At 40.8% G+C, this 14351-nt stretch overlaps 2 protein-coding genes across 4 annotated transcripts; both read left to right on the top strand.

Annotated features, from left to right (window-relative positions):
- The first annotated feature begins 51 nt into the window (after nt 1-51).
- Nucleotides 52-8332, top strand: nsmce2 (NSE2 (MMS21) homolog, SMC5-SMC6 complex SUMO ligase). Of its 2 annotated transcripts, XM_022190405.2 has the most exons (6): nt 65-422; nt 1221-1333; nt 1602-1755; nt 3382-3473; nt 3716-3822; nt 6236-8332. In XM_022190405.2, the coding sequence occupies exons 1-6, from the start codon at nt 308-310 to the stop codon at nt 6345-6347; spliced, it is 693 nt and encodes a 230-aa protein (XP_022046097.2). In that variant the 5' UTR covers nt 65-307; the 3' UTR covers nt 6348-8332. The 2 variants fall into 2 exon arrangements, with proteins under 2 accessions (XP_051812504.1, XP_022046097.2); XM_051956544.1 differs by lacking the exon at nt 3716-3822 and having other exon boundaries at nt 52-422.
- A 2732-nt stretch (nt 8333-11064) lies between these two features.
- Nucleotides 11065-13360, top strand: lratd2b (LRAT domain containing 2b). 2 transcript variants are annotated; one of them, XM_022190406.2, is made up of 2 exons: nt 11065-11264; nt 11561-13360. In XM_022190406.2, the coding sequence occupies exon 2, from the start codon at nt 11762-11764 to the stop codon at nt 12584-12586; it is 825 nt and encodes a 274-aa protein (XP_022046098.1). In that variant the 5' UTR covers nt 11065-11264; nt 11561-11761; the 3' UTR covers nt 12587-13360. The 2 variants fall into 2 exon arrangements, with proteins under 2 accessions (XP_022046098.1, XP_022046099.1); XM_022190407.2 differs by lacking the exon at nt 11065-11264 and adding an exon at nt 11280-11442.
- Nucleotides 13361-14351: the final 991 nt, after the last annotated feature.

Genomic DNA, 14351 nt, shown 5'->3' with positions numbered 1-14351 from the left:
GTTGCTGATTTAGGCTCTTATTTTGGAAAACAAAACCGGAAGTTAGAACTTAAGAGGCTCTTATATTTAGTCTTAACGCGGGTGATTTTGAGTTTACATTTTACCTCTTTTACTATTATTAACCAAATTACTAAAATAGGTTGATGTATATTCCGCTGCTACTTAACATTCCAGCGGTTGGTCGTCAGTTTGCTCGGCTAATCGGAAGTTGCAGTTTACGTTAGCAAGTGAAGCTAAGCTAAGCTAGCTAACGTTAGATTTTGTTCTAGGTGTCTGCAGTGTTTGAGGATTAAATTTACATGTTATCATGTCTCTGAGCGCCGTTCACGGAACACTGTCGAGTCTGAAATCATGTCAGACGGACATCGGGACAGGGATGGACATTGTGACAGACGTAGCCATGGACCTGGCTGAAGCTCAGGGTAAATATCACTAATGTCACCCTCACTGACTGTGTATGTATCTGCAAAACTCACCTGCCAGGAATATATTCAGATTTGCTGTCTTTAAGTTAGAGTTTTAAAGTGTTCGTAGGTTACTTGAATGTTTTTTTCCCCTCTTTCTTCTACGATTGTACTACATTTCAGAGTAAAATAATTGACTCCATTTGTCAAGTAGCCATAGTTACTGTTCCTGCTGAAATGCAGCCTGCACTTACAAATACTGAATTGGATTTTTATTTTATTTTTTTGTATAAGGTGATGCACTACACCTATGCATTAAATTACCCAAGAGAACTGAAATTGCCTCTTGATCAGCCACAACTCTATGTCTAAGCATCAATAAAACTCCAATAATATAGTGAAAACTTGTGCAATTTGCTGCCAACTTTTCAAGTAATCACCAGTTATTTTAATAATTGATTAATCACTTTGAGTCCAAGTTCTGAGTCCTGCTTATTAAGCTTGAATATTTTCAGTTTTTTCCCACTAAATATCTTTACATTGTGGACAAAATAGGACATTTGAGGAATTCATCTTAGGCTTTGATAAACACTGATCAAGTATTTTTTTTTTTTTTTTACTATTTTCTGACATTTTATTGACCAATCGACGAACTCATTGAAAGGGAAAATTAAATTTAAAAAAAAAATCAACTACAAAAGTAGTCCTTAGTTGCCACTCTACTTGTACAACATAAATTGCAGATGCATCTTTTTAAAATATGTAACAGGATATTTTTACAGCGTACAAACCACCGTGCGTGCTCTTATGTTGCAGATGATGCAGTGAATCCTGGCATCAAAGCGATGGAGGATATGATCCTGGAGTGTGCCAAACTAGACAGAGAGATTAACTACTTTGTTGATGTGGTGCAACAAGTCACAGCTGAGGTGAGAGCAACTGGCATCTAATCACCGAAGTGGAAAACATGCTTAAATCAAAGAATCAAGCTTAAGATGTACTGTTGGAAGAAGGACTTTAATTAGTGAAGTGAACATAAACATGTTTGATTGCCTGACAGGTCATTGAGTGCTCACCACGCCTCCTGTAATGGCGGTAGTTAATGTTAAAGTGTCACTTTTTAACGCTGCAGAGAACACTGGACTTGATTCATCGTCAAGGTCAAAAAACTGATCTTACATACTTAAATATCCGCAGGTTACAACACAGCAGCCGGAGGCCATGTTCAGCCTGTCCGACAAAGTGAAGGAACAATACACGGAGAGAATCGCCAGACTCTCTGATGCTGATCTACACAATCACCAGAAAGTAGTGGCCTTCAAGGACAGCATCAGGAACTCTTTCAAACAAGGTGAAGCCTGTGGAGAAACTAGAGAGGGAAACATAGTCTGAATCAATAGACAGCCAGACTCAATGCAATGAATTCAGGGCTTATAATAGACTGATAAAAGCTTGCAGGAGAACTTCATAGCTGAGGAGAGAGGAAAATCTTGCAATGCAGAGCTCCAGACTAACTTTTTCACAGGTAGCAATGGGCCTCCCACCTTGTCACATTGAGCATTTTCCTATCTGTAGACACAATTTACCAGTGTTCTTTAAATGCCCCACATTGCAGGCTGTGGTAGAAGCTGCTTAGTAACTGCGGTATTCAGACAGGTGCGTGACCTTGAAAAGAGTTAAACAAGGGTGTTCTAACATCATATATTCAGTACATAACTTCTCCACGAATGGAAAAAACGGCACATGTTGGTGTACTCCACATTCCACGAGAAGATAACATTTATAAGTGTAAATACCACAGTACACCAAATTATAAAGGTACTATTTTCCAGCACTGTGATTAATGCCGTAGCTGCCTGTCTTAGTTAGAGCGACCCTAATAGAGCTCAATCATCATCTTGCACTCGCACAATGCAACCACTTGAAATTTGAACTCTAGAACTCTTTAAAAAAGGTAGCAAATGCAACAGTTTTGGTCGCAGTCTGGAGCTCTGCAATGTGTCCTTTTTTCAGCTTAATTCTAAACATCAGTATCCTTTATTTACTGTTCGGTAGTTATGTGTGCCTGTCTGCTTTTAGTTGTCATCCTCATGACAGCGCTGATACTTTTAAGGTCCTCTGTAGATATTATGAGCTGAAATGTAGTCTGTACGATGCTGTTTTCCCAGACGGACTCAGTCCCAAAAGTTGCATTAAGACAGAACACTTATTTTGATGTATGAACTTCGTAAAATGGGGTGATTTCATGAGCCCATTTCATATTCTGTCACTGTTTTTTTTTGTATTCTTTGAAGGCTTAGGCCATCAGATGTCATTATTGTTCACTGAATGAGACGCAAAACTAAAAATGCATGTTCCTCTGCAGGGATAGTTTTGGCAGATTCATTGTTGCACTCTTAAAAGCTGAAATTAAAGTGTGTTGTGTTGCATAATAGTCTCGAAGAATTGAAAAACACTTTTGCTACCTTGGGCTCAGGATGACCTTTGAGTTATTCAGTAGTTGTGTCTGTTCCGGGACAACAATAGATATTGTGAAATTTATATGCGGGCTGTGAAAGGGGAGATTGTTTTGTGCGTGGGTGGATGTGTTAGATGTCTGTATACCAGGGTGAGTGGATGAAATTTTTGTGCACACACGTAGGCAGCCGTGCATCTGTTGGTGTAATGTCTTGCGGCTTTGTGTGTGACTACAAATGTGTGCATCTCATGCCAGAGTAATGGCTTGTGAATGGATGTAAACACGTGACCATGTGGAGCGTGTCCTGTTTCTGAGGATTTATTACCATATGCAGGTTTAGCTCTGAATCTAATTAGTACATAAGTGGCACATGTTGTCATATTCGGTAGATATAATTTCATCCAAGCCCGCGTCCTTGCCTGCTGGATATTTTCCTGCTATCTTGTAAATGATCCAGTTCATTATTTATTGCTGTGATTGGACATTTGGAAACAAACTGCACTTATGCTGTGTTTTTAGCCAGCCAAGAGTCAGCGGCGGACATGGAGGAGCTCGATGAGGACGTGGCTGTTACACAGACTCAAGTCAACTTCACCTGCCCACTCACGCAGGTAATTTAGTCCACGACACTGTTTTATTTATTTATTTTCAACTTTCCACCAATTAGTCATCATTCCTGTTTTACTTCAGAACACTTCCATCTTCTTTCTTGCTCAGAAAGCTTCTGACCACGGCAACAAACTGGTTTCAGCTTTAGAAACACGCAGAGAAACATCTTGTGCTCTAAGCAGCTAAATTAGATTTTCGTTCCGCGCTTCAATGTACAACGCTCCTCTCTGCATCTGCTTTCAAGGTGGAAATGGTGAACCCAGTGAAGAACAAGAAGTGTAACCACCATTACGATGAAGGAGCCATACTGAGCCTGATCAAAACAAAGCACGGCCAGAATAAGAAATGCCGGTAAGACGCCCGTTCCCTTGGAGGACCGGTAGAAAGTTGAGTCAGGCTTTGCAGCAGTAAACAACTCTGCAGGCTGGCGTGGGACCAGCAGGCTGAGTTAATTCACATTTTCTTTATTATAATGCTTTGATGTTGGAATCAAATTAAATGTGGCTGGTCCTGGAGGAACGCTGATGAAATCCCAGTGCCGGTTTTTGTTGTTGTCAGAGAAGCTTGCCTATTGTCAATGTGTGCAACTTTAGCAGCAATATCCTTTACTTATTGTGATTAGGTGTGTGACTGATGAAACACCGTCGTACCGGTACTGAACAGCATTTCATCAGCAGCCCTGAAGTGGCCATCATTTAAGTCTCCCAGGGTATCAGAGCTTTTATGTAACAGCCAGTAAAGCATATGTAGGGTTTCAATAATGTATAATTCCCATGTAAGAATACAGAAAAGAAGGAAATCTAATCCCTAATTAGCGTTGAACAACATCCTGGTATAGAGCTGGCTTAGAATGTAATAAAGCTAAGTTACACAGAGGTTCAACAATGTGTTGCACAAAAATTATACAACAGTAAATTTAGCAAAGCTAATATATAAAAAAACAACTTTTTTTGATCAGACATGCTCATGTATACTTCAGGTATATTATGTAACCTTTCTACATAAAAATTGCTGACTTGTGTACTTACAGAATCCCAAATGTTTCCAACTATAGCAATGCTTCCCTTACCTGTCAAGTTAATTTGATGTGAAATTTTGAAATGTCACAGAAAAACAAATTAGGTTTGTTCCAATTAACAGCTTTGGAGCAACTACCAGAGGCTGCACAGTTTCTTCAGGCTGTAATTAACGGAGTACAGGAAGCTGGAAGCAAAATAGTTGTGTGCCGACGGCCAAAAAACCTCTACCTCTAAAATACGTTGGTGTTGATTTAGATCTCCACGACACAACTCTAAAGTTTTGTGACCATAAACTTTGAAATGTTGCAAAAATGTAAAAAAAAAAGATAAAAAAGAGGGTTGTTTCCATAACTGCTTCAGAGCCGTAATTTGCCAACTGCTACAACAGCTCTAGGGAGAATAGAGAGCAATCTTCAGGAATTGTTTTCAGTCAGGACATTTTTTTTTTCATATCAGCTGGTACTGGCCATGTTTGAGGACAGTGTTTTCATTTACTTTTTTCCACTACTTCAAAATTCACAAAAACGCATATTATGTTAACACAACTCATCCTCTCAGGCAGAGAAATCCATTTGAGTTTATTGCAACGCTGTACTTTGGGCGTCTGTCAGTGGCTTCATAACTTCTTAACTGCTGGAAAATCGCAGTAAACACTGGATGAGAAGCAGAAGAAGGAAGAATTAAAAGTAGAGGGACTAGCTAGTTTGTTGATACTTTGTTTTTTTTCATTTGATTGTTTTTATTTCTCACTCATGATGGATTATTACTCCACCAAGGAAACGGAGCCTCGGCAGAGTTATGTGATGATCGGCGTTTGTCTGTCTGACTGTTAGCAAAATTACTCAAAAACGGATTAACGGATTTGGATGAAATTTTCAGGGAAGGCCAGAAATGACACAAGGAATAACTGATTAGATTTTGGCAGTGATGCGGCTTAAAGTTTAGAGCCATGGATTTGTTAAAAATTTCTGTATCATGATGTACAGCGGCACGGCGTCACTGTCACTATGACAACAAGTGAACACTACTTCAGCTGCCTGCTGACGATCACGATTGCGATCTTACTACAAATCGACCACTGCGGATTTATCGGGACTTATCTGTCAGAAATTATGCAAGGAACAATTGATTAAATTGTGGGGTCGTTTCTGAGTCCCATCAATTCACTCGGCACGCTACATATTTAGGTCACCAATTCGGTATCCGTACATAACATACACATGCATAAGACACACCTGTGCTCAGCGAAAGTTTATTTTGTTTGTGGGTACATCTATATTAAATGACCACATTCTATGGTGCCAGGATTTCTGCCACAACGTTTTTCAGCATTTCATCTGTAGGAAATGGTACGATGGACTGAGCAGCCTTGGTGGAGTTCTGCGCTCTCTGAGTGCTTCTCTTGTTTTCACCACTATAACAGCAGTGGAATCCCCACAACTACATTTGTCACATAACCTTGACTAAAGTCAGCTCATCTAATGTTAAATAATCAGTTAACATCACCTCAGCTAACATTATTTGTAGCTATTAGAATGAAATGACTCAAAGTGAATATACATGAATACCAGAACGTTAAATACTGCAGATTTTCTTCAGCAATAACGATGAAGAAAACAATGATCCCTCACTGTTTCAGGATGTCATTCACACTACATATTTTGTCATTGTTTTGATTGAGAAACTTTGAGCAGCAGAAACTACACGCTGTGTGTCTAAGTTTCTGTCTCTTTGTCTTCCTCTAGCTGTCCGGTGGTTGGCTGTGGGAACGCAGATGTCAAAGACTTGGACCTCATTCCAGACCAGATGCTGAGGAGGAAGATCCAGAGCCAGAAGAGGCAGAACAGCCGCACTTAGTACAACACATTTTTATGAATCATTCATTCCAGTTATTCATTAAACCTATGCCTTGGAGATGACTCACACACTGAGAAATAATGTTGTTGACTGTGAAGCTGTTTTCATCCGTAATGAGCACCCGTTGCTGCGTTACATTTGCAGGTATTTGTGAATAAGTTATATTTTTTTATTCTCTTTGTGATTTGGACTTTAGAAACTATCGGCTGCTCAGCTGGATTTGAGTTTGTAGGTAATCTGGCCTGTTTTTCTATTTCATCTGGAGCGTTTTTGTGTGTTCCAGTTTTGTTGAATGAATAAAGACATCAGATATTTGTATGAAATAATTCCACTTGTCTCCCTGATGCAGTAATTTGACAGAACCACAAGAGAGCAGCGTTTGTTCAAAGTCAGTGCCAAAATAAATGAATCTTAACAGTTCTGGATTTTTATTCTTCAGTTTCAGGTGGACTATTGGTGGAGTAGTGACCACCACAAAGATCCCTGAAGTGCTCATTTTAGCTCCTCTTCAGACTACTGAGTCACTACTTTCTACCAGAGTGTAGAAACACTGATAATGAATACGGGCATTGATGTAATCTTTCTGACATGTGGTCCTCTGTCTCTCCTGTTTGCAAGAACAATACTGGAAATGTCAAAAAAAAATCCTGAAAACACTACATGAACAAGTCATAAACTGTTCTTTAACATCTGCGGGAATGCACTTATGTGATTAAATCTCTCCCTGCCTGCTCTCGGCTCTTGTGAAGGGTCTTTGTTCCAAAGAGAAACAAACAAAGGCTGCGTTGAGATGAAACTAGGTGAAGCTAATCTTTTAATAACCTTGCATCAGGCATTTTTCAAAATCTCTAATTGCTCTTTCCCTACAATGAGTGTGTCACGCAGCACAAAGAGCATTTTGCCAAAGAAGATATTAACTGGCAACAAACGCTCTCGCTGATGTTGCCTCATTCATTCCTCCACTCTGCTTCATTCTGAATCTAATCGAGTTTACGGCACAACATGTTAAGTCGCAGGTAATTTCCCAACAACGGTTCAATTTGTGGAAAGTGCGCACACAAACACGCCTCAGCGTTGCATTCACCAGATCACAGGAAGGGCCGTTAAGCTGAGCTGTAAATATCCTTGGGAATTCAATCACAATATTGCATGGACACACAGTGCTGAGAATGGGGGGAAAAAAACAATTAATTCCTCATAGATGTTTGCTTACTTCTGGTTACGTTTGATCTGGAATTCACATTCATCTCTTCAAAGCTGCAAGAAGTAGGTGTAATGGCTGCCTGAGACACTGTAAGCCTGGATATCTGGCTTGTCCAAGGAGGATTTTTCCTTTGGCTGGAAGTATTCTCACTTCTTGGCAGTGCCAGAGCTGGGTGGAGAAAGAGACGAACAGCAGGGCTCAGCTGAGACTGGCACTTCAAAATTCTAGTTTGATCCCGGTGTCATGCTTTCCTTCCACTGTTTTTTGCGCTTAAGTCTAAACAGTTTGACATGTAAAAAGTAGCCCACTTCTGCTGTTGACACACCGAGTTGTCAAGGAAACTATATTCTCACAGGCTGCCCACATGACCTCTCCCTCTCTGAAGTGAATAAAACAATCCTTTTATCGCAGAGTTGTTGGAGACTTCAAGTGATACCTGAACTTTAGAAGAAGCACTGTCAGACCAAAAATGTTCCAGCGTCTCTGTGCTGTAAATCTACCGGCGCAGTAGATTTCTGCGGTGACTCTTGGAAGATTCATTTCGGTGAAGTGCATCTCAGTTTTGATATCCAGGCTGGCCTCACTGATGTGTACATCTGTAGCTCAACAGATTTGGAGGCCAGATGTCAAAATCCAGAGCAAAGTTGATATTTTTCTCTTCACATAAACACGTAAAAAAAAACTGAAATCTGTAAAAACCTGTTTGGATTTGATTGCGTAAAGTTGTGTTTGGCTTCTTTTCTTTCTTTTTTTAACAATAAAATGAAAAGGTATGTCCTCAGTTTCCAGTACATTTTATTTAGTATATAAGCCGCCTTTAGTCATGTAGTTTCTGTTTGACAGAATGATAAAAACTCCATTTAGGTCTGTATAAACCTATTCTTACTGTTGCATAACAAATTCCAACAATGTGTATACAACAATGTAAGCTGTCATTGAGATTTTTCTTTTAAAGCTGATTTCTACACACATTTCTGAGCGCAGGTACAATGAAATATTTCATAACTGACAGGTAGACTGAGCAGAATACATGTTTGTGTTTGTTTTGTTGCATTGCAAATCTCAGGATTTTTTTCTGAACTTAATGATGCAGTATTTTTCATCTCGTTTGTAGATTTGTATTTAAACTGCTTCAGCTAATCAACAGATATGGGCATATGACCAGAACAGAGGTATTTATATGAATCATATCTAAATTCTGCTGGAGCTTTTGGGTTCCCACTTTAGAAAAAAACTTAGTATTGGTCGCATGTGGACTTTAAAGTATGTGTAACTCATGATGGATACAGTCTTCACATAAGTGGCCAGAGTTTCTTTTATTTATTCATTTATGGAGTCTTGACTTGCAGGTCGAAGTGCAACATGAGAACTCGTACAGTAAGCTTTTGAAAAATATATAATCATATATAATTTTTTTTTTTTCAAAATTTGAAATGGTTGTCCCTAATCATGCTGTGCAACATGGAGGCTTGTTTGGAACTTTGACGTATTATGAAAATGGTGCACTAAAGTGTGTTTCTGGGAACCATTTGAGGCCAGAATCATTTTTATGAATAATGTTTCATTCCAGAGTTTTTCTGTGGTTTCCAGAGTCACTGAATAATGATGGCTGCAATTTTGCCTAAAGTAGGAAATACAAAAAATATTCCTGTAAAAAAGATGCCAGTGTAGATTTTTGATACGGACATCATGTACAGCTTTTTGGTTTTAGTTTTTTATAGTTGACATGTAAAAAATGACCTTTTCTGTGGTTTTACTAAATGTTACTTGTAATTTAACAAAACAGGGTAAATCAGTAAACATTTTTAAGCATTTTTCAGTCCTTGATATCCATATTTTTTCTTTCAAATTATGACAAATATCTACAAAGTAATATTTTCTGCTGTAGATACAGTAAAAATAATGTTATTTTACAGTCAAATGTTGCAAAAGAATGAATTTCCATTTATAAAAATACAGATTTTTGAAGCAGATGCTTTTTACAGTTTAACATGAACTTTTTTTTTTACTGTTAACATGTAAATTAATACTTTTTTCTGCCATTTTACTAGCTATTATCTGTAATTTAGCACATTTGGCAAAATCTGTAAACAGTGAATTATTCCAATAATTAGAGTTAAAATCTTAGCCTTAACCTTTGTGCAACTGAGGAGATGAATGTGATGCCCCACCTCTAGAATGCTTTACAACACTAACAGAATATGTTGCACGGCTTTTTGCCTGGACTGTGGGTTCCAAATCATGCACTTTTTCTTTTAGATTGAAGTACAGCTACCCTCAAAAAACATCAATAGTTACTCCTCCAACGCGGTGGAGTTATGTGACAATCGACATACGTCTGTCTGTGCGCAACATTACTCAAAAACAGATTAATGTGTTTGGATGAAATTTTCAGTGAAGGTCAGAATTGACACAAAGACCAACTGATTAGATTTTGACAGTGATGTGGCTTATAGTCTGGATTCACGGATTTGTTAAGGATTTCCATATAACTGCGAGATAGCGGCATGGCATCACTGTAACTATGACAAGTGAACACTATGTCAGCTGCCTGGTGACGATCACATGATTGCGATCCTACTACGAATCCATCCATCCATTCCCTATACACCGCTTTATCATCACTACGGTCGCGGGGTGTGCTGGAGCCCATCCCAGCTGACTCAGGCGAAGGCAGGTGGACACCCTGGACAGGTCACCAGTCTGTTGCAGGGCTACATATACAGACAAACAATCACACCTACGGGCAATGTAGAGTTATCAATGAAGCTCAGCATATTTTTGGGATTTGAACCAGGGATATTCCGGCTGCAAGACGAAAGAGCTAACCACTACCTCACTGCGCAGCCCTACTACAGTTGTGAATTTATCGGGACTTATCTGTAGTAAATGATACAACAACTGAGCAGCAGTACTGATACAACAACAGCACTGCGCTCTCTCTGAGTGCTTTTCTTGTTTTTGATGCAATATGCATACAGTTGGGACATACTACTTCATCATAATAATACACCTTTAACTGTGATTTTTGACACCATCAGATACTGTATGCTACTCAACTGTGCAGAGGATCACACTGACTTCCTAACTGCAAGATTGGACTGGATGTAGTTGGACATCTGGGTAGTTTTGTGCATTGTGCATATTACTCACTGTATATTGGGACATGCAAGATCTTTTTTGGCATACTATATGATAAAGTACTATGAATGTTGCAACTCAGTCACAGAAAATGAATGAGAAGAGCAGAAATGATGGATCCTGTTGACACTTTCCATTTACTTGCTGCGGCCCCCCTGTGCCACCTCTTAGCTCCACCCCTGTGTTACACTGACAAGTGAGCTTATTCCCAGTTTATGTTTTTTTCATTATTAATATAACAGTATATCGATCTATCTGGCAACATTTCTACAATCCACTTTCTCCTCTACTTATTTAACCTAACGGAAGCCTCGATATGTAAATAAGGAAAGGCGCTACTGTCGCTTTAAGTGACAACACCTCCCAGCAGTCTCTGGATCCTGGGCGAGTTTCGCTGCAACAAACCCTGAGCTTCATACTACAGACAGACTAAACAGCAGAGCAAAGCACACAGAGCAACATCCTCCTCACAGGAAGCACAGCAGCAGCCAGCACACACTGAAATCCGGTTTATTTTACCGATGTGACAGCAGGAGACCGTGAGAGAGCTGCAGACTGTTGCTGAACCGCAGGTGAGTGTCTGCCGAGTTCACTGAGACTGACCTGAGAGAAATGAGTAATTCTAGAGAACAGCTGACAAACACGGACACGGCAGCAGCAGGGGAGGCGCTCAGCAGCTCTGAGCTGGTGTAAAAAGTAGAAATATCCGCAGTTGTGTTGGTGAGTTTCGTGGAGACTGTGAGCCAACAGGTGAGTCAGGTCACACCTGTTGGGAACGTAAACTGAGTCAACAGTTTGACTTGCAAATAGGCCTGGAATGTCTTCTGAACTGAACACTGAAGCCGCCGTCTTGTTTATCTCTGTATAGGTCTGAACAGGTGGGTCCATCTGGAGAACCAGCAACTGGACATGGATTACTGGAGAGAGTCTTCACCGCTTTGGATTTAGTTAAGACGCCGCTCAGCGCTGCGCCTCCGTCAGTCTTTAACCGTTCAAGTGGAGCATCAAGAACAGGTGGATCCTGTTTCTGCGTTCAGCCTAATCCCTCCTCCATCCGCCCTCCACCTTTATGGGGAACCAGGTGGAGAAACTAACGCATTTGAATTACGCAGAGGTGCCAACGTCGGACCCAAATGGGTTCGACCCGGACGACGACGGACCGCGGATTGGTGTCTCTTACATTTTCTCCAACGACGACGACGACGACCAGGACGACAATTTGGATCACTATTCATCGGACAGCCGCGCAGTGAGCCATGAGGAGAAGCCCTTCGACCCGCAGGACGAGCTGGAGTGCGCCATCTACTACCGAGAGGAGTGCGTCTACGAGAGGAGCACCGGAGCCGCGACGCACTCACCGGAAAGTCTCCTGAACAAGTGCAGACCCGGAGACCTGCTGGAGTTCGTGGCCACCGGACAGTATCCACATTGGGCTGTTTACGTAGGGGACTTCCAGGTGGTTCATCTGCACCGAGCCGAGATCAAGAACAACTTTCTCACCGACGTGAGTCAGGGCAAGAAGGGCAGGATAGTGAACGGCCTCTACCGGTACCGTGCGCTCCCGCCGGAGGTGATCGTGCGCAACGCCCTGGACCACGTCGGCTCCAGAGACAGAGAGCTGTACTGGAGGAACTCGGAGTGTTTTGCCGCCTGGTGCCGCTTTGGCAAACGGGAATTCAAAATCGGAGGGGAGATACGGATCGGGAAGCAGCCGTACAGGTTAAAACTCCTCTTTTCAGAAAAGAAGAGTCACGTCCTGGAGTTCCAGAGCCTGGAGGACGTGATCATGGAAAAGAGGAGGAACGATCAAATTGGCAAAGATGCTGTGATGCAAGAGCTGGCCAACCACTTGAACGCGACACACGAAATCAAAGAGGAGCATTTTGTCAATTGATAAAGGATGCTGTGGTCATCTGGTGAGAATCTGTGCTTCACTGAGCCTCAGTGCTGCTGAGGAGCGTTTCTGCATCCAGTCAGCCGGTTAACAGCTCGTGTTAACGTGCAAAAAAAGAGTGTCTCAAATCCATCTTAAATATTTCTTTCCTTCCAAATGCGAGGAAACCCCCATGTCATCTGGAATAACACCTATTCCATTCTCAAGTGCATTAGCCAAGAAGATCACAAGGATAAAATGCCCATGCTTTATTTTACAACAAGATGAGACAAACCAGTGGCAGATTCTCCTCCCTCAGAAGAAAATGAGATTTTACCCTCTGAGCCCACGAATAAGTGACTTGTTATGATGGATACATGTGCATCCAGTTGAAATCCAATAATTTAAGGTAGAAGCCCAAATTTAATTGCCCATAATTATTTTTCTAATCCAGTGAATCTTTGCACAGAGGAGCAGATAAACCTCTCCTTGTACTTCTATGTGATGAGTGCTGAAAGTACCTGCTCCTGCATAACTCAGGTGTTGGAGACCAATACAGAGTGAAAGAGACAGATACTTGCTTTTCTTATTGTGTCTCAACCACAAGGTTTCCCCTCCGTTGCTTTCAATCCAATCATCACACAGCTTTACCTTCTCTGGACTTCTCTGGACACCGTTCATAGCCATGACTGTGCACTTTTATTGATTCACCTGTTTCAGCAATTTATTTTTTTGGAAACAAAAAAGATGTTTGTATGAAGGATTATGGAAATAAATATATATTTGAAGAGTAAAGTTTTTTTTCCCCCTTTCAGTGAAGGCTTGTGACTGACCTTTAAATGTTTTGTGGGGTTGTTGGTACAGTGCTGATCAATAATTTCTGACCACGTACCTCAGGAGACATTATTCTAAACCTGCATTCTAAACACCAGCATTGTTTTGTGCTGCACAGATGAGCTGAGAGCAGCTACACAACGACAACTTCAATCTGAGCTCACACCCTCAAAGAGCCACGGCTCTACCTGTTCAACTAGAAAGATCCCTGCTATTTGTTTGCCGCTGTGTGGGAAAGAGTGTTGGCTGCCCCACAGTCACAGCTGCTGTTTCTGCCAGTTTTGATCTAAATATTTGCCTCAGAGCAGCAGCTCCCTGAAACTACTTAAACGGCAGCTTTATTAGCTCGTGTCAAATTGTGTTCCAAGCGTGCTGGACATTTTGCTTTGTTTACACCTCTGCTGACTGAAGATAAGTCATTTTTGAAAGTTTAGCCACAGGCTAAGACTGTTCTTCACCCATATTTGGCTTACCTTCCTTTCCCTTGAATTACAGCATTTATTAAATTTAGGGCAAAGGTGCAGTTTTGTTTGTGTACACCCACAAATAGGCTCAATTTAAACTCCAGCCAAATCACATTACCACTCAGTTTCTATTAAGATACACTGAAAGAAAAGAACACAGAGGATGCAATTGCTGTTTATATAATATTAGCAAGACTGAAATTTCCACGCATTCAATTTCAAACTTGCAGGTGAATCATATATTGAGTCTAAGAGGAAATATAGGCATAAGCTCAGACGCCTATTTAAATGCCAATGTCATGCAATGAATGCCTGTGTAGCACTTTGCAGTATGTTCACATACAGAGGCTGCAACGGAAATTACAGTCGGCTCTGAGGTTGTTTTGAACTGCTAGACATCTTGTGTTTTTTTTTTTTCTTCTCTCTGTGCTTCAGAGGACGCTGATGATCACAGCCCTCATAGCCAGGCGGTAGATGAGTTACTTTTT

Source organism: Acanthochromis polyacanthus, chromosome 12, assembly GCF_021347895.1.
Source record: "Acanthochromis polyacanthus isolate Apoly-LR-REF ecotype Palm Island chromosome 12, KAUST_Apoly_ChrSc, whole genome shotgun sequence".
NCBI lineage: Eukaryota > Metazoa > Chordata > Actinopteri > Pomacentridae > Acanthochromis > Acanthochromis polyacanthus.
Note: the sequence above shows the minus strand (reverse complement) of the source record. Positions and strands in the feature narration are given on the sequence as shown.